The sequence below is a fragment of the Arvicanthis niloticus genome, chromosome 1, assembly GCF_011762505.2.
Source record: "Arvicanthis niloticus isolate mArvNil1 chromosome 1, mArvNil1.pat.X, whole genome shotgun sequence".
Lineage (NCBI taxonomy): Eukaryota > Metazoa > Chordata > Mammalia > Rodentia > Muridae > Arvicanthis > Arvicanthis niloticus.
In genome coordinates this window covers 163705365-163732794 of record NC_047658.1, presented here as the reverse complement: position 1 = coordinate 163732794, position 27430 = coordinate 163705365, and the positions used below count along the sequence as shown (strand labels likewise).

Below are 27430 nucleotides of genomic sequence, written 5' to 3'. Positions count from 1 at the left end.
TGTGACTCTGTGTGTGTGTGTGTGTGTGTGTGTGTGTGTGTGTGTGTAAACTAAATTTAAAAACTAACAGGGCCAAGATGTGAGCTACCAGGAACCTCCTGCTTTGCAGTTCCATGAGAACAGATACTATCACTCTAAACCAGCAGTGACTGTTGTGAAGAAGAATGACCTGGTAACCTCTCACCTACAATTCTACTTCTAAGAACTTATCCTAGAGAAATAAAAGCTGGAGTTCATATATAACATAAAGAAAATACATTGTTCCCTGACAAGTTATTCTTAATTGCCAAGAAGTATAACTTTTATCTCTCAGTGGGACAATAAATTGTGACATATCCAAAAGAAAATTACTAATCTCACAATGCTTCTGACACAAACAACACGGATGAATCAAATCTCAAACACAATAGATTGAGGAAAGAACACATAAAAACAGCAATGTGGGGGAACAGGGGAAGGGACAGGCACCAGTCATTCTGGGAAGAAGAAAGAAGGCTACAGAGCTGCAGTTCAGTGATGGAGTCCTCTGGGGTTTGAGAACAAAATTAGAAAGTACAAGAATTCCTATGACTACACCAGAAAATGGATCTTACTGCACATAGCCTAAAATGAAAGCAAATAAAGAATCAATGAGGGAGAAAAACAGCACAGGTGACAAACACACTCCCCACAGCACCTAATGCACACAAAACAAACACGCTCTCTACATCACCTAATGCACACAACAAACATCCTCCCAAAACCACCCACCTCATGCACACACAACAAACATCCTCACACCACCTAGTGCACACACAACAAACCCTTTGCTCATATAGTGCTCACACAAGAAACCCCTTCCTCATATCACCTAGTGCACACACAAAACCAACTGCAGTTGGGGCAGAAAACAGGAAGTAAAACCACCAGCTGGACCAGGTCCCAGAGGAGCCTGAGCCCCCATCTGAATCACAACTAGAAAGAAAAGTTTCAAATAATCAAGTTTCATAACTTAATTTATGCCTTAAAAATAGTACTTGGGTCTTTTTGGATACAGTGCAATGAAGGAAGGTAGAATGAGGGTTGGCAGGGGTTGGGTGGAGTTAATTGGGAAAGGATATTCAGCTGCTTTATAAGCAGTGGAGTGAGGCATGCAGTGAGACAAGCAGTGGGGCACGCAGGGAGACACACAGTGAGACACAAAGTGAGACAAACAGTGAGGCATACAGTGAGGCATGCAGTGAGACACAGTGAGGCACACAGTGAGACACAAGGTGAGACAAGCATTGAGGCATGCAGTGAGGCACACATTAAAGCACATAGCAAGACATGCAGTGAGGCACACAGTGAAACATACAGTGAGGGACACATTAAGGCATGCAGCAGGACATGCAGTGAGGCATGCAGGGAAGCACACAGTGAGACATGCAGTGAGGCATGCAGTGAGGCATGCAGTGAGGCACACAGTGAGGCATGCAGTGAGATGCAGTAAGATACACAGTGAGGCATGCAGTGAAGCACACAGTGAGGTATGCAGTGAGGCACACAGTAAGACACACAGTGAGTCGCACAGTGAGACACACAGTGAGACACACAGTGATGCAGTGAGGCAGTGAGGCATGCAGTGAGGCACACAGTGAGACACACAGTGAGGCATGCAGTGAGGCATGCAGTGAGACACACAGTGAGGCACACAGTGAGGCATGCAGTGAGATGCAGTAAGATACACAGTGAGGTACATATGCAGAAAGATACATAGTGAGATACATGGTGAGGCATGCAGTGAGACATGGAGTGATGCAGTTCCTGACAGTGAGAGAGCTAGAGAATACTGGAAGGGAGGCTGACTATCAGAAGAGCAGGTTCCCTCCAAGGCAGGCTGCCTTGTGTGTATTAGGTGGCATTTAAGGGCAAGTCTGAAGTTACCGACAGGACTCTCTGAGGTCTGTTTTTACCATTAGTGCTCTCACCTCAGCATTGTGGATTAGCTGTGGAATGTTGGTTTAATTCACCACAAACTGCACTGTCACCTGTTTATGCCTGTCATATTAACTACATAATTTACAAGAGCCAACAGGGAGTAAACAAATATTTTCTTCCACAAGGAAGCCAGAGAGAAAATTCTGGGATCAATTTCCAGTGCAATAAGCACTTGCTTATGGCTTCTACCTAGGGAGCCCCAGAGCCTGAGGTGTCTTTTACATTAACAGATGTATCATCTGAGCTCACTGCTGAGACAAGGGGCACTGTATACCCTGTCCATCCTTCACAAGGGTCTTTGTCCTAGCTCTGTTTGATTTTGAAGTTTGGTTGGCTGGGTGGTTTGAATCATGTAAATACTTCTGGGTCATGCCAAGGACTGTGTTTACTAATGACTTAGGGTTATTTCTTGTCCATTGGGAAATGCACATCACTGCTTTTTTCAGTCTATTTAAAAAACCCTTAAAAACAGCAAGATCATGTGCCTCTTTCCCACAGATCCTGGTGCTATGCTCTCTTACCAGCAAGGATGAGAAATGTCTAAAGCAGGACAGCCCCTTCAGAAACCATTTGGAATGATCTGTAATAAGCCACTCTGATTACAAACTGGAGATTGTAAAATTATGAACTAATGTTTATAGTGGCATTATTCAAAGTAGTTATAAAGGGGAAACTGAAATACCTATTGATGATCAATGGAGAGACAGTACAGTGAGATAAAATATTGCTGAGCTGGCAGCTCTGTAACCCCACAGGCCCAGCTTTGCCACTGCCCTCTGAGAATCCAGAGGAAACTTGGTGAACTAAGTCAGAAGCCTGGCCTATAGAACACCTCAAGATGGGGAAATAAACTTTGAGTCAGAACTGCACTGTGTCTAGAGAGGTGGAAATCTGGGCTGAGCCACCATCAGAAGAGTGAACCTCATAGGTACAAGACTGTACTGTGCTCTGGGGATCCTGAGAAGGACCCCCAGAGGTGTGGATGGCTTCTGTGGCTACCCAGGAAGGAGTACCTGGAAAATCACTTTAGGTCACCAACTGTCAATCAGCAAACACAATATATCACATTCATCTTCCCAAGGTCATAGTCACATGAACATCTCCACAGATGCAGAGAGGCCTCGAGAAAAGCCCAACACAGCTGCCTTCCTCCTCTATGGAGACCATCAGTGTAGTGGTTCAAAAGTACTCCCCTGCTCTCTCCCAGTTTTCCTTTCCAGGACTTTCTCCTAACAATAGTTTGCTATTCAAATTGTATACTGGCATTTCCTCCTCAGAGGATTTGTGGTTTAAGAAATGAGGAGGTGACAGGGTGAAGAGGACATCAGGGATGGCAATGGACTGAGAATGGACCCACTCACTGCTTTGTGGGTTAAGATACCAGCATCCGAGTCAGCACATTCGGCACAGTGTCTTCCAGCAGAAGGCTAAAACAGCTAATGATTTCACTACTAATTGCTTGAAAAGAGTTTCGGTGAAAAAAAAAATCCTGTTGGAGCTACGGTGGTTTATGTGTGTTTTTTTTTTTAAAAAAAGGGGAAAAAGCATTTTCAAAAAAGTGTAGTAAGTGGTTACATATAGTACTGCAGGCACTTTCTGGCTCTTACACTGGAATATGGAAAGAGAGAAGGCAAATACTAGTGGCCAAATAGATGTAAGAGCCGGAACACGGGTGAGCATCCCACAATGGTGACACCTACATTCAGGATGAGTCTTCCTACAGCAAAGAACAGCAACCAAGACAACCCCTCACAGTCTTGACTTGAGACAAATCTAATCTGAACAACATTTCATTGAGAATTCTTCTAGGACATTCTATATTGAGTCAATTTGACAATTAAACTAATGATAACACATAGGTTATGTAGGTATATATACCGGGTATACAAGATGTCCCAGTTATGGTCACTACTGCTGTGATGAAACACCACGATCTAAAGCAACTTGGAAAGGAAATGATTTTATTTCACTTAACGTTCCATATAATATTCTACCATCAAAGGCAGTAATGGCAGAACCTTCAGCAGGGCAGGAACCTGGAGGCAGGAGCTGATGCAGAGGCCACAGAGGTGTCCTGCTGACTGCCTTGCTCTCCATGGCTTGCTCAGTCTGCTTTCTCATAGAACCCAGGGTCACCAGCCCAGGGATGGCTCCCACAAAGGGCTTGGCCCTCCCCCATCAGTCACTAATTAAGAAAATGTCTTACAGTTGGATCTTACAGAAGCATACTTTTAACTGATGTTCTTCAGCTCACGGGCGGCCAACTGTGTCTATGAACTCATCTAGAAATAACCTCCCGGTTTAGGTGTTGTCCAGTTACAACATATGAAAGTGGAGTAGTTGAGTAACTGCTAAATTACACCCTATCTACGAAGTAAAATACAAATATGAAAAAAAAAAAAAAAAAAAAAAAACAGTGACAACTTCCAAGACTTCTACAACCTGGTTCAGACAGTAGCTACACCAGGTGGACAATGAGAATCAACGGTACTATTAAAAATGTCCCTGCCATATTTCCTTGTTTTCTTGAATAATCCAGACTTTTCCTGTTGAGAAACATTTGCTGTTCCATTTTACATAACAGAGAAAAAATATTGTAAGAAAAAAATCCTCTCTCATTTCTATAATAATTTAGTAAAATGTTTATCACATACCATACAGCAATAAGAAAAATACTTAGATCTTACAAATATAAAAAGACTGAGATTCTGAAAAGCTGGGTGACCTACTTAAGATGGCACAAGGAGCTAAGATCAGAGCCAACCCATGTCTATAAATGACTTCCCTAGTGCTGGCCCAATTGTGTTTGCCACCAGAAGTCTCTCCAGAATAAGGAGGTAAAACCTTCATGGTACAGTATTTGAACCATGGCCTCAGAAGGATATGACTAAGCTGAAGTTGGTTTACTCTCTCACAAGCTGACCCAGCAACTGGGTTAGCAACAGGGGCAGACAGCCTGCCTGGAAGATGTCCATAAACATTACCTTCTTCAAAATTTAGTGGTAGCCTTCTAAAAGAGTAACTTAATACACTTCACAATAGTCTGTCCATGTATTTGCTTAACAATAAGATGATTTTAAATTATCTAATTTACATTTCACTACTAGAAGAAATTTAAATGACAAAGAGCCTGTCAAAAATATTTGATTTCACATAATGATTAGAATATTTTAATTCACTTTGTCTATAATGGTAACCTAAAGAAGAGAATCAACTCTAATAAATGGTGCACACTGAACTAGCTTTCTTTTGCTTAATAAAAGAGCTACTGAAGTGAAATATATGCACAAAATCAGAAGCTCCAAGCATCTAATATTTAAATAATTTACATGTACATTCACCTGTGAATTCTCACACATAATTTAACATTCTAGTATATGTCAGTCCACACTGTTTTGCATCAAGTGTTTTTATTTTAATGCATCAAATACTGCTCATTCAACTGTAATTTCTAGTGTTTTCTAAAAATACATGGATTTTCTGTTATTATCCTTAAAATTCATTGTATTCTATGGAACTAAATTATAAAACATACTTATTTTACAGCGCTTCTTCTAGTTTCACCTTTAAGAGAAACATGAGAAGTATGAATAACTTTTCAGCAGTTGTGATAGGTACGTATGCTGACGGTATTGCGTGTTAAACATTATGGTTACTCCACACACAGACACACAGACAAACATGCTTGTTCTCAGAGCACAGTGACCATCATGACAACAAATTTGAAAAGGTAGATAAAAGAACTGAGAAGTGAAAAGTGAAGACAAGAATTTAAAATCCTGAACAGCAGGTGAAGAGGGAAATCAGAGGTGTTATATATGGGCCCCAATGGATGAATCAAAAAGAGATTACAGGAAGACAGATTTCAGCTCAATTATAAAGAACAATCAGTTAATGGGTGACAGAAAATCCCATCTCCAGAGAAGCTGCGTTCTAGTTAGTAAAAGTACTCAGGCATGAGCTCGCTCAAAAACTGGAAAAATTAGGTTCACAAATTCAATCATCCCACAGATGTTTTTCTGGAGCACCGCCACCCTCTTCATTTCCACATGGCCTCGGCTCCTTAGGCATTAGAGCAAGCATAGGATATTGCATGCGCATAAACTTTGAAAGATTTACTATCTCTTAATATAAAGTATTTTTAGACTCCTGTGAAGAGGGCACAGGAACCTAGGAGTTATATAAAGATCTGAACAAGATGCCAATAAGGGAACGATTATCTAGCATTTGGAAACAGGGATAATATACCACATTCTGAGAACTAGGTTCTATGGCCAAGTCAGCCCAAACAAGCTGGTGGGCGGAGTGAGATTCATACTGCACTCTGTTCTGAAGTTGTGTGCAGCAGTGTGGGCTGCATCTTACATAAGAAGAGCCAAGAGGACACCACTGGGCTGTACACATCCAAGACAACATTTATAATATAATGTAGCTGAGATCCCATAGCACAGATGGACTAAGTGGAACACCATCCTCCCCAAGCCCAGGATCTCGCCCATCACAACCATGAGGTTGAAAGCAGGACTGCCTGCAGGCTGTGATGCCTCTAACTATTGTGAGCACTAACCTCTCACAAAGAAACATGTCAGTCAGCATAGCAAGAACTCTGAACAGTAATGTCAGTTAAAAAGAAACCCCACAGTTGTCCATGTAACATTATAATACACAGCATTTCCCAACGCTGTTTACATTTGGAATTATTTTTATCTTAAGAACTTACTTTAATATATCACCTTAACTACTGATCTGGGAACTTAACTCTATTCAAAGTCACTTGTAATATTTCTAGATTAAAAACTCATTCAAGGCAGAAATGTTTTCTTAGCACACATTTTTGCACATCACTAAGCATACATGATATTAGTCAATAAGGAATTGTTCAATCTAAAAGATTTAACTAATCCATGAGGTATGAGAGTTGTTCATTTCATTAATTAAAATAGTTTTTAATTATTTTTGTAAAAAGAGAATGCAAACTGAGTTCTCTTTCTACTGAATTCACAAAGCAGGATAAAAGATCTTACACAATGGCACTGCAAGTGTAGTGCACGTGCTCTACTGGACATACGTAGTATGCATTCGAGAAATGGAATAATAAGATAAGCAATTGACAAATGATCTGACAGACTACATACACACAGAGAGACACAGACACACACAGACACAAACATGCACACACAGCCATACACATACACAGACATGCGCACACACAGACACAAACACACACAAAGATAGTCATAATAGACACACATACACACAGAGAAATATATATACATACACAGACACACACATACATGTACATACACAGACACACAAATACACACACAGAGACACACACATACACATAACACATACATGTACACACAGACACACATGTGTGCACATACATACACAGACACACACAGAGACAGACAGACAGACACACACACACACACACAAGATTAATGAGTTAAAACTCAGCAAATGCCAATTACCTGAAGAAGGTGACAAAGAACTGCACGAGATCCATGATCGTGTTGTGTTGGGAAAATGCAATCTGAAAAATCAAAATACCAGAACGTTTGAAGTTTACTGAGTGTAAATTCTTGAAAACCTATAGTGATGTCTCACAGTATTAACAAACATGACATTTCTAAATCAGCAAAACAGTAGGACTTACTTATAGCATGGTAAATACTATAAACAAAATGCATGCTAACGTGCAAGCTTTACCTGCAAACTATTGATCATTAATGAGGACCATTACATAGATATTAACAAGGACTGCTACGTAAATTATGATATTAAGCAGTTAACACCTATGATAAAATTAAGTCTGAAACCGTGAGCTGGGAGTTGCATGTGAAATGTGGTGACATATTAGGGTGCCTACAGAGAATTGCAAGCAAATTTCTTTAATAATGATCATGTTTTCAATTAACAGTTGATAATTACTTGTTTGAAAAAACTCAACTGTATCATAAGAAACCAAGAAAACACATGGGTGCACACAGTCATTCCGTACACTGGAAGAAACAATGGCTACTTCTTTTTAAAATTTCATATTGCATCTTTCTTGAGGAACTATTATACGCCATGAGGCGACAGCATGGCGGCTGAGTGGAGAACAACGCATTAGAAACGACATCGCACATAGTTGCCTCCTATGCTCTAGAAAACTGTAGAGCTGTATATCAGTTTTCCCACACTGAAGGGGGATGAAGAAAACATCTTCATCACAGTGTTAGAGGAAAACAAAGAAATAGAAATGAAAATATAATAAAAATTACGTCTATAACACAGTGCACATAATAGATCTGACGTAACAGATATTGGACTTTTATATTGCGTGTAAATGACACAGTCAAACAACAGTGAGTATTCCTACATAGGTAAGATTAAACTAACAAGGCAAGGCTACAATGGCCTTTTAGTCCTTTCAGTGATCTCTCAATAATATCTTTTAAAGCACATATCATCATAGATTAATAGGGCTGAGTTTTCTCAAACTTTAAGCAACTGTGAGACTTGGGGAAATTGAACAGTTCAGACACTGGCTGGATGACAGAGAAGCACTGTGATTTTGGGTTAAAAATATAGAGATAAAGCTCTAAACCTGTCCCAGATTTCAACATGGTCTCACTGGACAAGAAATAGCAGGTGAGCTTTTCTCTTGTTTGACTGTGTGTGTGTGTGTGTGTGTGTGTGTGTGTGTGTACACATGTAGGTGTATATATGTGTGCATGTTTATGCATGCACCCTTGTGCAACTGTGTGCATACATGCAGATGTACACAAATGAGTGTGAGTATACATGCATGCGAAGGTGTGTGTGTGTGCACACATGCTGTGACACACATGTGTGTGAGCATCTGTGAGTGTTCTGGGTCTGGGCATTACCACTAGCTGTCTGTCGCTGCATACCCAAACCCTATTTGATATTTAGAAGTTAATTGATTGATTGGAACATCACATCAATTGGGAAATTCGGTTTCTAACCTACATATGTAAACTTAAATATGTAACATTCATGTCCAACAAGTTTCTTAAAAAGTGAATTATAAAAAGTTTATACAGAAACTGAAAACATACTTAGAGGAGCTACAGGAGAAAATATTTTAAAAGGTGAAAGAAAAAAATTTAAATGGAAAAGATATTTAAGTTTTTTTTCCCCGGGGGGGAAAATCTGGTGGAAATGTAACTTGTCAAAAATGATATCCAATGCCTTAAATGTTAGGAAAACACTAGATATCGCAATTAAGAACTATGGGGGTGATCGTTTAAAGGGTAACTTTTTGGAATCATACTAAAGCATTTGGCTAAGTTATAAGATGACCTCAGACAGCACAAGGAATACCTACAAAGCTGGGAGGGGAACGACAGGATGCAAAGAACAAGTCCTGTCAATAGCGAAGACGTGGAAAGGACCTCTGTGCCACCAAGTAGACACTCTCTTCAGACAGAGAAGAAAAGACCACAGCAAACCAAGAAAGAAAGGAAGAAATCCTGCATAAAGTGTCTTAAGTGGGCGACACCTAGTAAACGCTCTAGGACAGACATTATCTGACACTTAGGATCTCAGCGGGCTGCAGAATGTACAAACGTGGAAAACAAAAGCAAGCCATCATCATTTGCAGTCCCACCGTGTTTGTATTTCATAGACACTGGAGAGGAGTGCTCTGGCCCCCTTATCAGAACAATAATAAACAGGTGTGGAATTAGAAGAGCTAAAACCACCTGTAACAGCTCCACGCCTTCTACTGGCGAACCTCTCCCCTCAGTATTATGAAGAAAGGGGACCAGAGTACAGAGGGCACCTCCAGTTTTACCTTGATGCACAAGCTGAAATAACATTCCAGTGCTTTGTGAAAACACCTCCATCTTTCTGAGTTTGTTACTGATGGGATATTCACTTGGCTCGAGTTTCAGAGCTTCTAGTACTTTTTCACCATAACTCTACCTTGTAGACACACTTAGTCCCACACAGAATTTACCCAGATGTTCTTAAGAGTATAGATACACCCACAGGTGTCTTTGCTTCATTTATGTCAATTATTTGCCCCTCAGCTTTGTTGTGGACCCTCGAAGACCAGGATAACAGTATGGAAATTACTTACAGCAGCTTGAATTAGATTCTGTACCCACCTTAAGTTACTGTCACTTTGCTGGTCATTCCTACCATGTGTGCATCAGTTAGAGAAACCCAAGCCTATGATATTTCCTGTGCCTGTACTGACACTGGCACTGCATAGGGGGGGTCGGTGCGAGCAATATGTGAGCATGTGTGATGCTGTGCTACAGCAGGAACAGCAGGGCCACCTCTATGTGGGGGGAGAGGGAGGGGGAGCTGCTCAGCTGCAAAGGCATCTCCTGCAGGAGGACCTAATTGAGGACTGCCTGAGAGACCCAGGATTGCTGGCACAGACAATGTCAGCCAATCGGGAACTGTTGTTTAGAAAAAATGTTTTCTTGGGCCCAATGCGGCACTGGTGGAGGATATTAAAGGAGCTTGCAGCAGTGTTCAGACAAGCTTGCTTCAGCCTTTCTCAACCTGCTCCCAGAGTTTGTGTTCCTGACTCTGCCACCACCTCACCTGCAACCCCCAAGGGCAGGTATGGTCAGGCAGTGAGTAGTCCAGGGAACAGGTAGCATTGTGCTTTTTCTCCTTCAGAGTGTGTTACACTCTGTTGAGCGCCCCTAGCTGACTTCCTCCCACTTTAAAAACTGGGTACCCCTTGTTTTCTCTGTCTTCAGACAAACTCTGCTTGTGCTTGATTTCCAGTCTAGCGGTTAATCTTCAATGTCAAGCCTGACTTCACTTTGTTAACTTGCTTTTCAAGCTCTACGTGCTGTGAATTGTTCCAGCACACTTTAGAACTCTGCAGAGACCCCTCCCTCAGATCTGGTATTGGGCTGGGCAAATCCACTCTGCTTTCTCTCTGGGATCATATCCCCGTGGCTCCAGAGAACATCTGGAGCTCCGGAGTTTCCCTCTTGCCTCTCTCCTCCTGCTGACACACTGAGGTCACAACTTACATCTGTGGTTTAGTCGTCTTCTGTGTTTCGGCATGGAAATACTGTATTGATTAAATTGATTGACACTGATGTCTTATTTCACAATCCAGTTACTCTAACCTTATGAAAATGTGGTAAGTCACAGATTTATAAACCATGCTAGCAGTGCCTCATGGATTAAACATTTAAAGGCTTTCCATTGGTTAACTCTCCTTTGCTACACTTGAAAATAGACTTTTAGTTAAATTTTACTTGAATCTAACATTGCTCCGAACTATGTTTCAATTACGGGAAGTCTATTCTCTCTGTAGAGTTTACATTCTCTGGTTTCCCAAATAATCTATGGATTAAAGAATCCTTAAAATCTTCTATCTCCTGATTTCGTTTTTGCTTTTTGTCATTTGGAAAGTTCAGGCTGTGGTTTGTCTGCAGTTTCTCAGTCCAACCGTCTTCATATTTGATTGTTATATCCTGAACTGACCTCACTACCACTAACTGGAACTCCATTTGCTTAAGCTACTCAGCCAGCTCACGTTGCAGAGACCGTAACAGGTGCACTTCTGGCCACAACGCACTCAGCCAACAGCACTGTTCGTCACTGTTGGGGAAGTCCCTGCCTCCACCATCTTTTTCAGTGCCATTCTCACACAAATGGTTCTACATTTCTTTAATTAACAAGTGATATATATCTGTGTGTGGCTTGGAACAGACCACACCAGACCAAAGGGTTCCAAGTGGGGTTTATTCAGGAGATAGGGCAAAGGTGGGGGGTGGGGAGAAGAAGAGGAAGAAGAGAGTGAGGTCGGAGTTCTGCTTGTTTTATATGGGTAGTGATGTAGCGCAGGTAAAGGTGTGAGGTAGCCAGGTGGATTCTGGGAATGTATGGCGGTTGCCTTGGCAATGATGTGGGGTCGCCTAGATGTGATGTCACTGGGTTAGGAGCCTGATACCAACAACAAGTGTCTAAGTAAAAGGTACAACCAATGATCATAATAAAATTAGGTTGGCACGGCACGTAACTTCAAGTCCATACGTGTGTGGTATGCCTGCCCTGGGTTGGTAATAGCACCACAAACTTGAAAACAAAAATCACGATTTAAGGTGAGACACATGTAAAGATATCTGTATTTTTCAACAATTGCCTGAAAACATTTGGATAAATAAAATGTTTAGCAGGGATTCTACAGATCATCGTCGGGATGTGAGGCAGTCAAGGCCTCTAAAATCTGAAGTAATTACAGCTTCTATCTGTACCTTTTGGTTAAGTTATTCTAAAAAGTACAAGTGTTGGGAGGGAGGAACCTGTCAGGGGGAGGAAGTGGGGCAGGATCAGGTATGGGAAGGGACAGGAAAGAAGTACAGGGGATCTGGAAGTTGAATAAAAATATGTAGCATTGGGGATTGGGAACCAAGGGTAGTGACTAGAAAGTCCCAGACACCAGGGAACCGAGAGGCTCCCAGGACCCAACAGGGATGACATTAGCCAAAAATACCCAACAAAGGGAAGACAGAACCTGTTGAGACCACCTCCAGTAGATAGGCACAGTCCCCAGTTGAGGGATGGGGCCACCCACTCATCTCAAAATTTTTAACCCAGAATTGTTCCTGTCCAAAAGGAAAAACAGGGACAAAAGATGGAGAGGAGACTGAAGGAAAGGCCACCCAGAGACTGCCCCACCTAGGGATTCATGCCATCTTCAGACACCAATCCCAGACATTATTGCTGATGCCAAGAAGCATTTGCTGACAGGAGTCTGCTATAGCTGCCCCCTGAGAGGCTCTGCCAGCACCTGACCAATACAGATGCTGATACAGTCAAACATCAGATGAGCCCAGGCAGCCCAATGGAAGAGTTAGGGGAAGGACTGAAGGAGCTGAAGGGGTTTGCAACCCAATAGGAAGAACAATATCAATCAACCAGACCCCCCTCCCCCGAGCTCCCAGGGACTAAACCACCAACCAAAGAGTACACATGGAGGGACCCATGGCTCCAGCTACATATGTAGCAGAGGATGGCCTTATCTGGCATCAATGGGAGGGCAGGCCCTTGGTCCTGTGGAGACTGTATGCCCCAGTGTAAGGGGATGATAGAGGGGTGAGATGGGAGTGGATGAGTGGGTGGAGGAGCACCCTCATAGAGGCAAAGGGGATGGGGGATAAGATGGGGGGGTTGAGGAGGAGAAACCAGGAAGGGGGACAACATTTGAAATGTAAAGGAATAAAATGATTAATTTTAAAAAAAGAATATAAAAAAACATACATGAACAACATTATATACTAACTTTTTAACTAAAAAAAAAGAAAAAATATAAATGTTATTTTAACTGCAACTTGTATTTAGAGGACAAATTGAAACAGCAAGAGCAGAAGAAAACAAATTACTTATAGTTCCCCACAAATTAACACTGTTTTCTAAACTGTAGAAGATGATAGCTGGAATTTCTCACAAATTAAATTGCATAAAATACCTGAATATCAAAATCCTAACTGAAGACTTAGATTGACTTCTGCCTTCCATAATAAGGAATATTATGGGAGGGCAAACTGGTCAGAATGTCTCTGTGGACAATGGCATTGGAAATGCAAACTGCCTCAGGAAACAAACTCTGCTCCCTCAAGAGCTTCAGGCACTTTCTGGCTGGGGTGGGTCAGGAGGCCCCTATTTTCTTCCTTGGTGCAGCCACTATTAGGTTATCTGTGTTCACACATCCATGCAAGCAGCTCCATTACAGCAGCTGGGCAACAAAGACACAAACAAAAGATACAGAGATAGGAGCAGTCCTGGTGGTTTGCAGAAGAATGGCCAGGAGAGGCTTAACTATCTGAATGGCAGCAACCAGTGCAAAATACAGCTTGAGGAATGTGTGTCACTGAGAGCAGGCTTGGAGGCCACACCAGGCCCAGTGTCTGTCTCTCTTTTTCTCTCTGCCTGCTGCTGTCGATCAGGATGTAAGCAGTGGACCCCATATCCCAGTGATGTGCTTCTTTTTGACCCCACTTCTACTCTGAGCCCTGGGATTACATGAGTGAAGAATTCTATATGAGTGCTGGAATCCAAACTCAAGTCCTCAGCCTTATGGGATGAGTACTTTCAACCAAGGAGCCATTTCCCGACTGCAAAATAAAGATTCTTATAAATGATTGGAGACTCAATGATTGGCAGGTCACTTCTGTGCTAGACAGCCAACAGATGCTACAGTGTTGCAAACCAGCTGCTCAACAGCAGACTCAAGACTATCGTACCCGTCTTTCATTTTGAAACATTTTGAAAGATGCTTCTTCACCTGTAGATTTTCTGTAGAAAATAATGTAACAGGCAGCCATGGAAAACACTACCCCATGCAGCCCACTGTCAGACACCACACTAGCTCTGAGAAATAACATGAGATGAGGTAAACTGAAGGACAAATGTGTCCCCAACACGATGTGCTGGAAACATAAAGCCTCAAATTCGTCCATTGGCGGTATTGGACGTAAGGGATTTGGGTTAATCGGGGTCACAGAGTAAGCCTTAAGAGGGTATGGTATTGATGGCTTTATAGAAACAGGCAGAGAGATTTTCCTGGACCCATTCCCTCTCTCTTGTTACATGATGTATCCTGCCAGGACATAACACAACAAAAGGTCCTTACCACATGCCAATACTTCACTAAAACTGTTAAAAAAAAAAAAAAAAAAAAAAAAAAAAAAAAGTTCAGATTGTAATTTCTACCATAAAGAAGAAAACAGATTAAAACCCAAGATGCCCACTGATAAGGTATCAATTTATTCATGCATTAACTATTCACTAAGGATCTATCATATTCAGGGTCTGGTACCAGGTATGTGAATATATTAATTGAAATTCTTACTGGGGGAGGAACCAATTGACGGTAATAATTATACAGCATGTTGAAACGTGGTAAGAGCCAAAGGACATTAAAAACGGGAAAAAAAAAATCTCTATGCTGTATTTACATGGCTGGGTTACAAACTCATACTTTCAGAAAACTGTCAAAATGCTGAGATTGGACATTACACAAAGAAAAAGTTAACAGAAGAAATGTAAAGTTTTATTAGGTTCAAATGTATCCCACTGTTCTCATTCTTCCCCAGCTGAAACAGCATGTTGCAACTTCAAGCCCTTCCAACTGAGATAGGGAGGCTGGAGAGGAAGGAAAGGCAGGGGGAGGGGATCATTCAAATCCTTGCTGGACAGCTGGTTTTCAAGGAGCTGACTGCTGATCATCTGCATCCCGCCATGATTGTCACACTCTGTAATGACACTCATCTAAAGTGGGCGTCTTCCTTCTTATTCTGAGTACTATGTGAACAACTCTTATACTGTAATCTGAAATTATCTATTTTAGAGGTTAATGTTAAGACTCTCCACTACAATATAGGCTCTGTGATGACAGTGATTTTATTCTTATTTTACAGTATGGATACAACATTTCAAACAATATTTGGTACATGGCAGTCGAAAGCATTTAATTAAATTTTTCAGAATGAAGTCTACTGCAAAATTTAGCACCAGCGTATTCAGGCTTTCAGATATCCATAAAGATAAAGAAAAGAACACCTGGAAACTGTGACAAGAACATTTTAAATCATTTACTCTTATATATTTATAACCTTGATATGTATGATAGATTTGATGGTATGGGAAATATAGATTTGAGTGTAAAGCACATATTTCTATTTAATAAGGTATTGATTTGAACTGTAAAATACACAAAATATTCTGGAACAAGATTTCAGAAATGTATTTTAATGCCCTAGTCAGTTACTTCCTTCTTTCTGACAAACCTCCCCAGCTCCGGCTGGTCTCAAACACTCTCACCTCTTGCAGCCCAGACTCTCCTCTCAAACACTCTGTGTAGTTGAGAAGCTGAGGATGTCCCTGCACTCCTAACCACATTGCCTCTACTTACTAAATTCTGAGATTATCTGCAGGCATGCGTCACTCAGATCTGAAATTCCATTTCTTTACATACAAAAATATATGAGATTGCTTTACCAGAATGACCGCTCAGCTGACCATGTATGTTTAAAGAACAGAGAAACAATCAATAAGAACAAAATTCTAAACTTGTAGTTTGCTCAAAAGTATTTCCTCAGGATACAAAATATTTCTAACCCTAAAATCTATAAATATCTAATTATAAAGATTTCTATTGACTGATGCCATAGCTAGAACACAACTCACTATAGATAATCAATATTTTCCATTTACTTTCTTTGGTTGTTCCAAAGAAAAATATTACATGTTTATACACCTTACATTTAAATGTTTCAAAACATTAGCTGAACCTTTCATTTTCTTTACCCTGTAACAACTTAATTCAAATCACCCAGTGAAGATTCAAAGAACTACTATCCAAATCAAGGACTAGTTATGCCACGATTTTACAATATCCTCAGTTCTCTGAGTAACTGAAACAACAGCTCACCAAAAAAGCTCAGCTGGAAGCCAGTGAAAATTCACTCCACCCTAACACCTAAGCGTGCCTGTTGAGATCTGAAATAGAATTTGACAGAGACTACATTTTATGAATTCATTACAGTTGATGGTTTTCAATTATATGATCTGATTTTAAAGAAGCTGTATGAAGTGTACTTGGAAAGAGAATTTTTCTGCAACATGATATTTACCCTAAAATGTCAGAAGTTTTTAAAGAAACAGCTCTTATTTATACAGGACACATTGATGTGTTTGTGCAAAATGTCAACTCACCATGTATAGTTAAGTTCTGATGTGACACTGGAGATAAACAAACTGGAAATACAGGGAAGGGATGTGCTGAAATTATCAGGTTCATCTGACTGGAAGTGAACTGGGTTGTTTCATGTTGCTGTTTGGATTATGGCATTTCAGAATGCTAACAAAACAGTTTTATATAATGGAAGTTAGAGAACTACCAGACCTTAGAAAGAAACGGGCTAGGTCTTGCACAGGAAATTTGAGAACCTGATATGTTATATCCCTATTTAATTTTTAAAAAAAGTATAAAGGTTTCTTTTTAATTAATTATTGTGCAGAAAGGGTTCTTCTCAATTAATTATTACATGCTAAGTCAACTATGATAATGTATCCTAGGAGCATAGACTTCTTCCTAATAATTAACATAGTGCTTATTGATTAAATGTTGTGTATAACTGATAAAATAGTATAGTTTTCAAGTGCTAAAATACGCTGGGCAGTGATGGTGCACGCCTTTAATCCCAGCACTTGGGAGGCAGAGACAGGTGGATTTCTGAGTTCGAGGCCAGCCTGGTCTACAGAGTGAGTTCCAGGATAGCCAGGGCTATACAGAGAAACCCTATCTCAGGAAAAAAAAAAAGGCTAAAATAGAAAACAAATCATCTAACAAGACCTTTTTTTTTTTTTTGGATAACAACATAAGAAAGAGCACCCGACAGCACTGCATAAATGTTACACAGATTACTCTCATTATAAGTATTTGAATGCGATTTATAAAACTGATCATGTTGATCATACTTAGAGCTAAGAAATGGCTTACTGAGGCACCTGTGACTTTCTCCTGGTTTAAGGCCCTTGGCTGCTTTCTTAGCCCCCACCCTAACTGTGGCATTCTCTAAGATGTCTGTCGCTCTCTCCACCTCATTCATACCCACGCTTACATTTCTTCTGTGTTTTCCATCACTTCTCACTGAGATGCCAACTGTCTTAAAGTGCATATAGCTGTCTGCTAAGTTGGCCCCCTCTCCTTCTGCCTGCCTCCATTCCCCTCTCCTAATGACATTTTGTCAGCTCCCAAAATTAGCACATGCCATTAGTACTCTGCACCTTATCTGCCACAAACTGTCCCTTCCTGTCCCCTCTTGTCCCTTACATTATTTTCTCTCGGAGGCTTCCTTGTTACCTGGAATGTTCAGTCTGAAGCAGGCCCCAAAGCAATGCTAGTGGCAATGTTCTAAAGAAAAGGACTCTGAGCAGGTCAAAGGAAGGAGATGGGCAATCAGTGTTAAATTGAGCATAGGAGGGAATCTAATCTCTTAGTCTGTTACCTAGAAACCATCGCTGCTAAAGTAGTCTCCTAATCACCTAACCCTCCCTTAGCACGCCCCAAGGGTATGGACTTTATCCTGCCCCCAGGGCACCAACCTTAGCATGCCCACTGGTTACTGACCTCAGCCTACCCCCAGGACACAGACTTTAGCCTGCCCCCCAGGGCACCACAGCTGTCAGAGGCATCCATCTAGTTCAAGGCCAATCAGAACAGCCCAGGTACAGTACAAGGACCCCACCCAACTTACTGTCATCTAAAATCTAACACACTTGCTTTTCAGCCATCCTGCTTCTCTCTACCCACCCCCACTCTCTCCTGCTCCCCAGAAATGGCCTTGGCAGTTTGATCACCAGTAAACCATTCTTTCTACCCAGGAGCGGTCTAGGTCGGTGGTTTCGGTTTCACCATGTCCTCCTCACTCACTTGTCTCAGAGAGCTACTGCAGAAACCTTTCTTAATCATGGTACCACATATAAAAATATATGTAAGTGTGCAAATTCTTACAAGTAATTGAATAGTAAAAACAATGGAAATATTTTATACATGGTTAGTGTGCAACATCACTATTAATAAAAATCAACAAATAACTATATTACTAGTAAAGTGGAATTTCATATGGAACCACTTTCCTATCTTCATTTCCTGTACTGAATGAAACAGCACAAGTTATTCTGTCTATCCATTCATCAAGTTTATATAATAATAAATTTACCTCATGGCATATGAGTAACTGAAATCAATCATATAAAATGCCTTGAATATTCCCTAGCACAGTGTGGTTATAAATTTGCATATATACTTCAACTGAATCAATTATTTTGAGATATGATTACAAAAAATGAATTACCAAGAATGGACCCAGATATTTACTAACGTACTATTTAAGACAAAGAAAACTATTTTTCAGCAATAGACAATGAAGTATTTAATCTAAAAAAATTATTTTAGTATTAAGATGATATTAAAGTATATAAAATTAATAGTTAAAAACTATTAATTTTAAAACTATTAAAAACTATATATAAAAACTATTGAAGCTCTTTAGGTGAAAATATGCAAGAAAAATGTGTATAGAATTTTATACATGGTTGAGGGGAATACATAGAAACTGTAATGCATTTAAATTGTAGAGGGCAATTAGCAATTCTATAAACACTACTGCAAAGAAACGGAAGACTCTTTCCCTAGAGTTGTTTTATAAATGTAAAAGTTGAAAATGTTCTTTGTAAGGAACGTCCTTTGGGAAACGGATTTCACATTGAGCCATCTCATCTAACAGAGGCACTGGAGGTTTGTAAAGAGCAGCATTACACAGGCACCAGATAATAAGAGCATTTTAGACAAGGAGTCCAGAAGCATTATTTCTAAGAGCTAGAGAGGAAATATTTTCATTTTCTGAGTGACAATATGTTTTGTTTTGTTTTGTTTTGTTTTAAAGAGCCCACTTTATCTGTTTAAATATTTCTTACGTTACTCATATTTATATTTTCAACTAGAAATTTTTAACTAAGCACAGCTAACCTAATTTCAGCTAATTGATAAAAATGAAAAATCATGTCTACTTCTTAACTTACATCAGCTCAGATTTCAAAATTAAAGACCCGATGCTTAATAAAAAAAAGCATTTATAAAAATTAAAAAAAAAAAAAGAACTTCCTTAGCTCATAATAATTTACAGCACAGCCACTAACAGCAATACTACGACTGCTGTGCCTTGGGGAGCAACTTGGAATTAGGATACTGGGGCATTTATCAGCACTTCATCACACACATGAAACTTAATCTTGACTTCAAATCCTACTGACCCAGAAGCGCATCATCCTTCTCATGCTGAAAAAGTTCACGTGCTACATTCAAAATGCTGGCTCACTTGTGATACCACAGTCGATGGGCTTAGGATTCAGGTCTTCTCCAAGCTTGTGGTGCAGGGAAGGAACACCACCCGCGTGGAAGTGAGAACTGAAACGGGAAAGTCCTCAGCATCGTTCTCATAAAAAATGAAAGCTAAGTTATGACGTCAGTTTTGCAGGTTGAGTTAATAGTGAATTACCAAATCTCATTTGCTCAGAGCCGGGTAATTTAGAGCCAATCTGATTTAACTTAATTTAAACGGTGATATGTAAATGCTGACCGGAAGGATGGCTGGGGAAGAGGAGCGATGAGAACTCAACACACTCTTTCTGTTTTTGAGTTATTGCAACTGTGGCTACAGAAATTTCTTTTTATTGTCAGGAATGGCTCACATATAAGTTATACGATAACTTATAAAAACAATGCTGTCAAAAAAAGTATCTCACTTGAGCTCATGAAAAATCAAATCAATAGCATGATCAAGCACTCCAGAAGAAAAATCCCAGTTTACTTACCAGATTATCAGTACAACCATCATAAAACACTGCTGTGTGACTAACTCTCACTTGCGGATTTTTTTGGAGGGATGTCATGGTATGATTTTGATACCATAAAGCGTTTGATAAGACAATAAAGAATTTTATTTAAAATTAGAATGGTTTACATTAAGTTTTGCCTAAGTAAATTCATAAAATACATTTGCAGAGAATATCAATTACTAAAATAAAATCTAATTTGAGTATGCAGAAACAGATAACTACTTAAATTACCTACTCTTGTAGATATATTAAACATTTAATGAAAATAAAATAGCTTATTGACTTCTAAAATAATTTATACCAATATAAGAATAACATGATTCATAAAATTTATGAATTGTATGGGAGCCAAAAAAAAATATACTAGTCATAAAAAATTTGATACAGTGCTTATAAAAACTGCTAAAGCCTAAAATAACTATCTCTCAATCTTGATAAACAAAACTAAGTAGCAAATTTTGGCAACACAAATGCTAACAGCACAAGACAAAATTGGCCTTAAGAGTAAGTATCACAACTTTTACTTACAGGGAGATCCTATGCCACAAGAACAGTGTGTTTAATGTATCATGCACATAAGTATGTTTTATTGAGTAATAAATTATTAAAAGAATATATGTAAAAATATCACTGAGAAAAAGAACAAAACACATAAATAAAAAATATAATAGAGCTGCAATAAAATCTGCTTTACTAAAAAAGAAGCTATTTTAACAAAAATTCAACTGTAAAACTAATGTAATTTCAGTAGCCTTCCTATATAACTGAAGTAGGTCAAATAATCTTCTGCTGCTATTACGCACTCTGTTTCCGCACCTGTGTAGCATGTCGTACGCTGTAGAGAATCCTTGAGTCACTATGCCAGGGACTGCAAGGCCTCAGGGGAAACTGGCAAAGGTGTTGCCGTATGAACCAGACGTAAGATGGTGGCAAAGCTTCCCGTGAGGGTCAGGGTCTGAGTGTGAGTGGTACGAATTATTGCTGGGTATACAAAAACTAGCAACTAGTTTTTCCCTCCTGAATTTTTACAGCCTGATATTGTTTCCTACAAAACCTCCTATGGAGACTAGCCAACCTGCCCCCAGTACTACAACGATAAAGATGCTGAGGCCCAACCTGATCCCAGTTTCGCTGTACTTGTGTTTCTGACTGTCTTCATTTTCTCCACACCTCAAGACAGGTTCCAGGATGCAAGCCATGTGGCTACCGAAAGAAATGCGTGGCTTACTTGTACAGGAAAGCAGCATCTGTGCTTCTATTACTTCTGAATTCTCAAGAATGCCTAGCATTAGTGACTTAGCAGCGGACCGGACATACAATAGCGGCCTCAGAAGTCAAATGCCCAACAGTTATAACAACATTCTGCCGATGTTCACATACTGTTGCTACACTAGTTCTGGGGGAGAGTGTCGCCTACAGCATGTGGAAGTTGGGCTAACTACTGAACCACGTAACCATTCTATAGTTGGGAGTATACTCTATGAAACTGTACATTTCTGTATTTGTTCCTTCCTCGCCTGCCTTCCCTTTATCGCTTCAATAAAGATCTGACAGCCAATAGCTAGGTAGAAAAGGGAAAGCGTAACTTCCGTTCTGAGCAAGGGTCTTTGGGAGGAGAATCTGAGCTGAGGAGATTCACCAGCTCGTCAAGGAGTCAGATGTGGGGAGATTCACCAGCGGGACAAGGTAACACGCGCTCAGAGTAAAACGCTAACCATCGCAGGAGTTTTGATTTGGCACACAATATTCTGTAGTTTCGATTCCTTCAACCTTTTGTTTTGATAAAACTTTCTACATGTGATCTGGTATCACCGAGCCTATAGGTATGTGACATCCAGCATCCACTGGTTTCATGTGTGGTTATGGGTGAGTGGGGTGGGCAGACTACACCCTATGGCGCGCTGCCTGTTCAAATGACGAGTGTGACAATTAGCATTGAGTGATGCACTAAAGTCACACAGTCAGCGGCTCGATGACTGGCCGTCTAGATCGGGCGGACCTGTGTGTGCGTGTCTGGGATGGCTGCCTAAAGAAAGTTAATTGATTTGGATGGACCCAGCACTTGAAGGCACCATTAAGGATGGAAAAACGAGCACAGAGAAGGAAGCAAAGAGAGCGGCAAGTGTGTGTTTCTTTCTCTCCACTCTGGACGGTGGACAGGTTCGGGTTCCTACCTCCATCCAGGAAGAAACCTGGAACAGTAAAGCAAAATTGCTTTGCGTCAGGGCATTTTACCACAGACACAGAGATAAAACTGGGATTGCTGCAAACACACAAGAGTGTATCAAGAAAACAGCTGGGTGGGCCACTCTAGTGTTTATTAAATGGGCCTGAATTGACTCAGAAGCTTAGAGGGAGTTTCAGCTCCTAACCTTGTCTGTATCTCATGCAGATCACCTTTCAGGGTGGAATCCTAGAACCGTTTGCTAAAGAAAATTCAAGAAATCCTTATGTTGAAAGGAATAATATTCATATTGTAATGTAACGTTCTCATATAAACCTTTAGATTACTCTGATGGATCTGGATTTTGCTGGAGCACTCAGTCACTTTCAGTGATGAACTGTGGAGGTGTATCTTCACTTCCTATGATGTAGCATGAGGGACCCTCCTCTGAGAACACCTTCCCCACATTCCTGAGGGATAGATTTGTAAAACACAGGATTCTGAGTGACTGTTATTTACTTTACCACAAATGTGGCACTTGCTTCCAGTCTCCAAGGATCCTGATACAAAATTCACATTCACATTGCTGTAGGGGCAATGCAGTGTCTGTCTGTCTGTCTGTCTTCCATTGCTTTCCTAACTGTATCCTCTTATTTCATTTTTTAAAAATGTAATTATACTGACACTGAGAATGTCATTCAGTGGTTCTATAATATTTTGAATACACAGAGTTCACATACTTGGCATATCATTGTTTCTCCACATTTTCTACCAAGAAGTGTTTTTCCTATCATTCTGAGACTCCAAGGAACTGCATATCATGACTTTTATTACAAACAACAAGCATCAGAAGCATGAGGTACACGCCCCAATAACAAACACAGACATACGGCAGGAATGAACAGCTGTTTCTATGGCAGCCTAAAGAGAGATGTAGTTTGTACTTGAAAAATATTCCGTGAATTATTTTCCATAACAAACAATGCATTCTAAGACATGAGAACCTGTCTATTTTGACGGCAGTCACCATTACAATCAAACATGGCTTTTAGCATACAGAGGAAAAGGAATTCATATGATTTTAATTTGATAAGTCTTTCATAATTTTATTTTACAACGAGAACAAAGGCAATAAAAGTCGACCAGAAACCTCTGTAATTCTGGCTAAAGGATAGTAGACCCAGTCTTTGTTAAATTTTTAATAAAATTTTGTGATAGCAAGTGTGATAAACTGTATTAATTTTCAGCAGATACTCCTGTAGTCCTCAAAGTAGAAAGTTCACTCTGTTTATATTACGCTGGGCGATATGATTTGCTTTCACCAACCTCACTTAAATGGAAACTTTAAACGTTCTTGCATTGCCTCACATTCTGCTGTCAACACATCAATTCCCAAACCAAACAGGACCTCGGTCTCTGTTACAGACTCCAAGTACATGGACCAGACTCAGACACAAGCCCCGGTTTTTCCATAACAGAGGCTGGACTGCAGTTGCTGCAGACCTGCAGATATACGAGGGTGATAAGAACAAAAATAACATGCAAAGAACAGCCAAAGAAAAGGCACAGCCTAGAGCTTCATGGGGGATGATGCATTCCCAAGACATTGAAAGAAATGTAGCATGAACCTAGTGACAGTCTCAGATGCAGAGTGGGAAGCAAGAGTGGCCATAGGGACGGGGGAGGGGCTCGGGAAGGCTAATCAGTTCAACATGATCACAGACTTAGGAGAAACTCTTTAATCATTGGTCAAGAAGGAAGTATGATGCAATCTGACTTGTACATTACATCAGAAGAGAGAGAACGATGTCAGGAAAGAGAAGCAGCTAAAGCCATGCTCCTGGCAGAGGAAGCCATGGTGGTGCCCTAGGCCATCTTGTCAGAAGGCAGAAGGAATTAAAAGCAATCATGAGATATTTGAAAGAAGGAGACTGTGGTCACTACAATCACTGTGTGTGCTGTCACCTAGCAAATACAGACTTTCCAGGTTCTGCTAGCTACTGGTTCTGAATTGAGGCTGATTCCAGGAGTCACTGAGAAATACTGTGGCCCTCCAGGTAAAGGGGGACCTTCTGGAGGTCAGGTGATTAGTGGAGTTTTGGCCAAAGTCAAACTCAGAGGATCCCCAAACTCATTCTGTGGTTATTTTCCAGTCCCAGAATGGCATTCTGTGGTTGCTTTCCAGTCCCAAAATGCATACTTAGGATAGATATGTTGAGAAGTTGGCAGGATTTTCACATTGGTTCCCTGACCTGTGGGAGCTATTATGGTTGGAAAGGCTAAACGGAAGCTGTAAGAGTTGGCTCTGCCAAGGAAAACAGTGAATCAGAAAGAGTATCACATCTCTAGAGGAACTGCAGAAATCAGGTCACCATTAAGGAATTGAAAAATGCGGGGGCGGAGGGGGGATGGTTCCCACCACATCTCACTTTGACTCTCCTGTCTGGCCAGTGCGGAAGACAGATGGGTTGTGGAGAATGGCAACTGACTACTGAAAACTCAGTCTAATTGCAACTGCTGTGCCAGATATGGTGTCCTTCCTTAAGCAAATAAACATATCTCCTGGTATGTGTTATATAGCTACTAATCTAGCAAATGCCTTTTTCTTGATGCCTTTCCACAAGAAGCAATATGCTTTCAGTTGGCAAAGCCAGCATTATACCTTCACAATGATGCCCCAAGGAAATATTAACTCTCCAGTCCTGTCTCTTACACAAAATATCACATTGGTCCACTATATTAATTACATTATGCTAACTGGACAAATAAGCAGAAGGTAGCAACCACTTTGAACTCATGGATAACTTGTGTGCATTAGAGGATGGGAAATAAGTCCAACCAAAATTCACTGGCCTTCAACCTCAGTGAAATTCTTAGGAGTCCAGTGCTATGGTACATGCAGGGGCATTCTTCTAAAGCAAAGGATAAGTTATTGCCACTTATCCCCTTGCACCACCAAAAAAGAACCACCACAACACGGTGTCAGTGGCAAATAGGGACACTGTAATCTCTGACAGACACCTCTATAGGTGAAGCACAGAAGAGACCTTTGGAGTTTTGAGCCTTAGAGGAAACTGGACATTTGACAATTCACCACCAAGTTACTATGGACCTGAGGTACCCATCTTGAGCTGAGTATTACCCAAAAAGCCAGAGCAGAACATGCACAGCAGGAATCCATAACAAGTGGAATTGTATGTATGGTTGGACCCAAACAGTTCCTAAAAGCACACAAGTTACAGGAAGAAGTTGTCCAAATGCCTAGGGTTTCTACTCCAGTTACAATACCATCTGCTGCCAATCATGCACATAGAGCCTTGTGGGATGTACCCTATGACCAGCTGACTGAGGGAGAGAAGACTAGGGCCTGGATTGCTGATGATTCCGTATGCAGGCACCACCCAGAAGTAAACAGCTAAAGAATTACAACTGCATTGTGGGACAACCCTGAAACAGTGCCAAAAGGAAATCTTCACAGTATGGCGGCATATTTTCCTGCAAGTTGGAAGGAGCTAAGGTGGGAGGAGTAAGGAAAAGAAGAGGAGGAGGAAGAAGAGGAGCTAGAGAAGAAGGGGGGGCAGACATGGCAGCAGACATGCACTTGTCTGTAGCAGTCAAAGGTAGTTGATATATCTAGGTTGAGTATTGGGTTATGCCTCTAATTGTGTGGACATCTTGATATCTGAGCATTACCAAATATATAAAGCCATTGGATAATCTTTAAACATTAGAGTCTCATTTCTACCCGGTACCGCATGGATGGTGGGATGGTCTGGGCTTAGCCCACCCTTGTGGAGACAGCATGGAAGATTGGCAGAGCCATCTCCCACGCTGGCATCTCGTGGGTGCCAGGGCCAGTGTTCTGGCCTGCATGAGCCGACAGCATGAGCCACAGCAGCAGCGAGAACATGCCGCTGCTCCTGACTTCAGGCCTAGCCTAGTCAGGAACATGGCGGCTCTGTAACACAAGACAGATCGGGTGCTGCCATTTTAATATCTCCATCAACATCACAGTGGGCAGAACTTGGACAGTACACATGGTCATACAGTCTGTTTGGAAGAAGAAACAGCCAGATATGTGATTATTCTCTAATTCATGGGCTGTAGCCAATGGACTGAGTGGATGGTTATGGACTTGCAGATTTATGCTTGACAAATGGACTTCCACTACCGAGGCTGACCTGGCCACAGATCCTGCTGAGTGCCAGATCTGCCAACAGCAGAAACCAACACTGAGTGCCAGATATTGCACAGTGACCTGGTGGTAGGTTGACTGTATAGGACCTCTTCCTCCTTGGGAAGAACACTTTGTCCTTACTGAAGTAGATACTTATTTTGGTTATGGATTTGTCTTTCCTGTACATAATACTTCACCAAAACCACCCTCCATGAACTTGCAGCATGCCTTATTCACCATCATGGTATTCCACACAGTATTTGCTGCTGATGAAGGAACTCCCCTCACTCTCAGAGAACTGTGACAGTGGGCCCATGACCATGGACCCCACTGGTTGTACAATGGTCCCCACCACCCTGAAGCTGCTGGCCTGGTAGGAAGATGGAATGGCCTTTTGAAGACATGCTTACAGTGCCAATTAGGTGGCAACAGGCTGGAAAGCTGCAGTAGGGTTCACTACAAGATGGTATATGGTATGGTTTCTCCCATGACCAGGATAGAATTGTTCAGAAATCAAGGGGTGGAAAAGTGAGTATTCCCACTTGTGCCCTTCCCCCAGACTTGAGCAGGCCTGAAGAAGTTGTTTACCAAGGTAGACAACTATAGGACCCAGGAGGTGTTACCCACCCTGGCAGCCTGCAGTCTGCTACAGGAGCTAAGAATAGACTGCCTACTGAGGTTGCCTTGGTTTCGATCCCCTCACCCACACCAGCTGGTGGTGGGGGTGGGGCTTC

The 27430-nt window shown here is 41.0% G+C and overlaps 1 protein-coding gene across 3 annotated transcripts in view; it reads right to left on the bottom strand.

Moving 5' to 3' along the window:
• Atrnl1 (attractin like 1) overlaps nt 1-27430 on the bottom strand; it is a 539822-nt gene that overhangs the window by 363168 nt on the left and 149224 nt on the right. For all 3 annotated transcript variants that reach the window (XM_034499803.2, XM_034499812.2, XM_076925810.1), the window contains exon 25: nt 7434-7495. In XM_034499803.2, coding sequence (XP_034355694.1) covers nt 7434-7495 — 62 coding nt within the window. The remainder of the gene's footprint in view (nt 1-7433; nt 7496-27430) is intronic.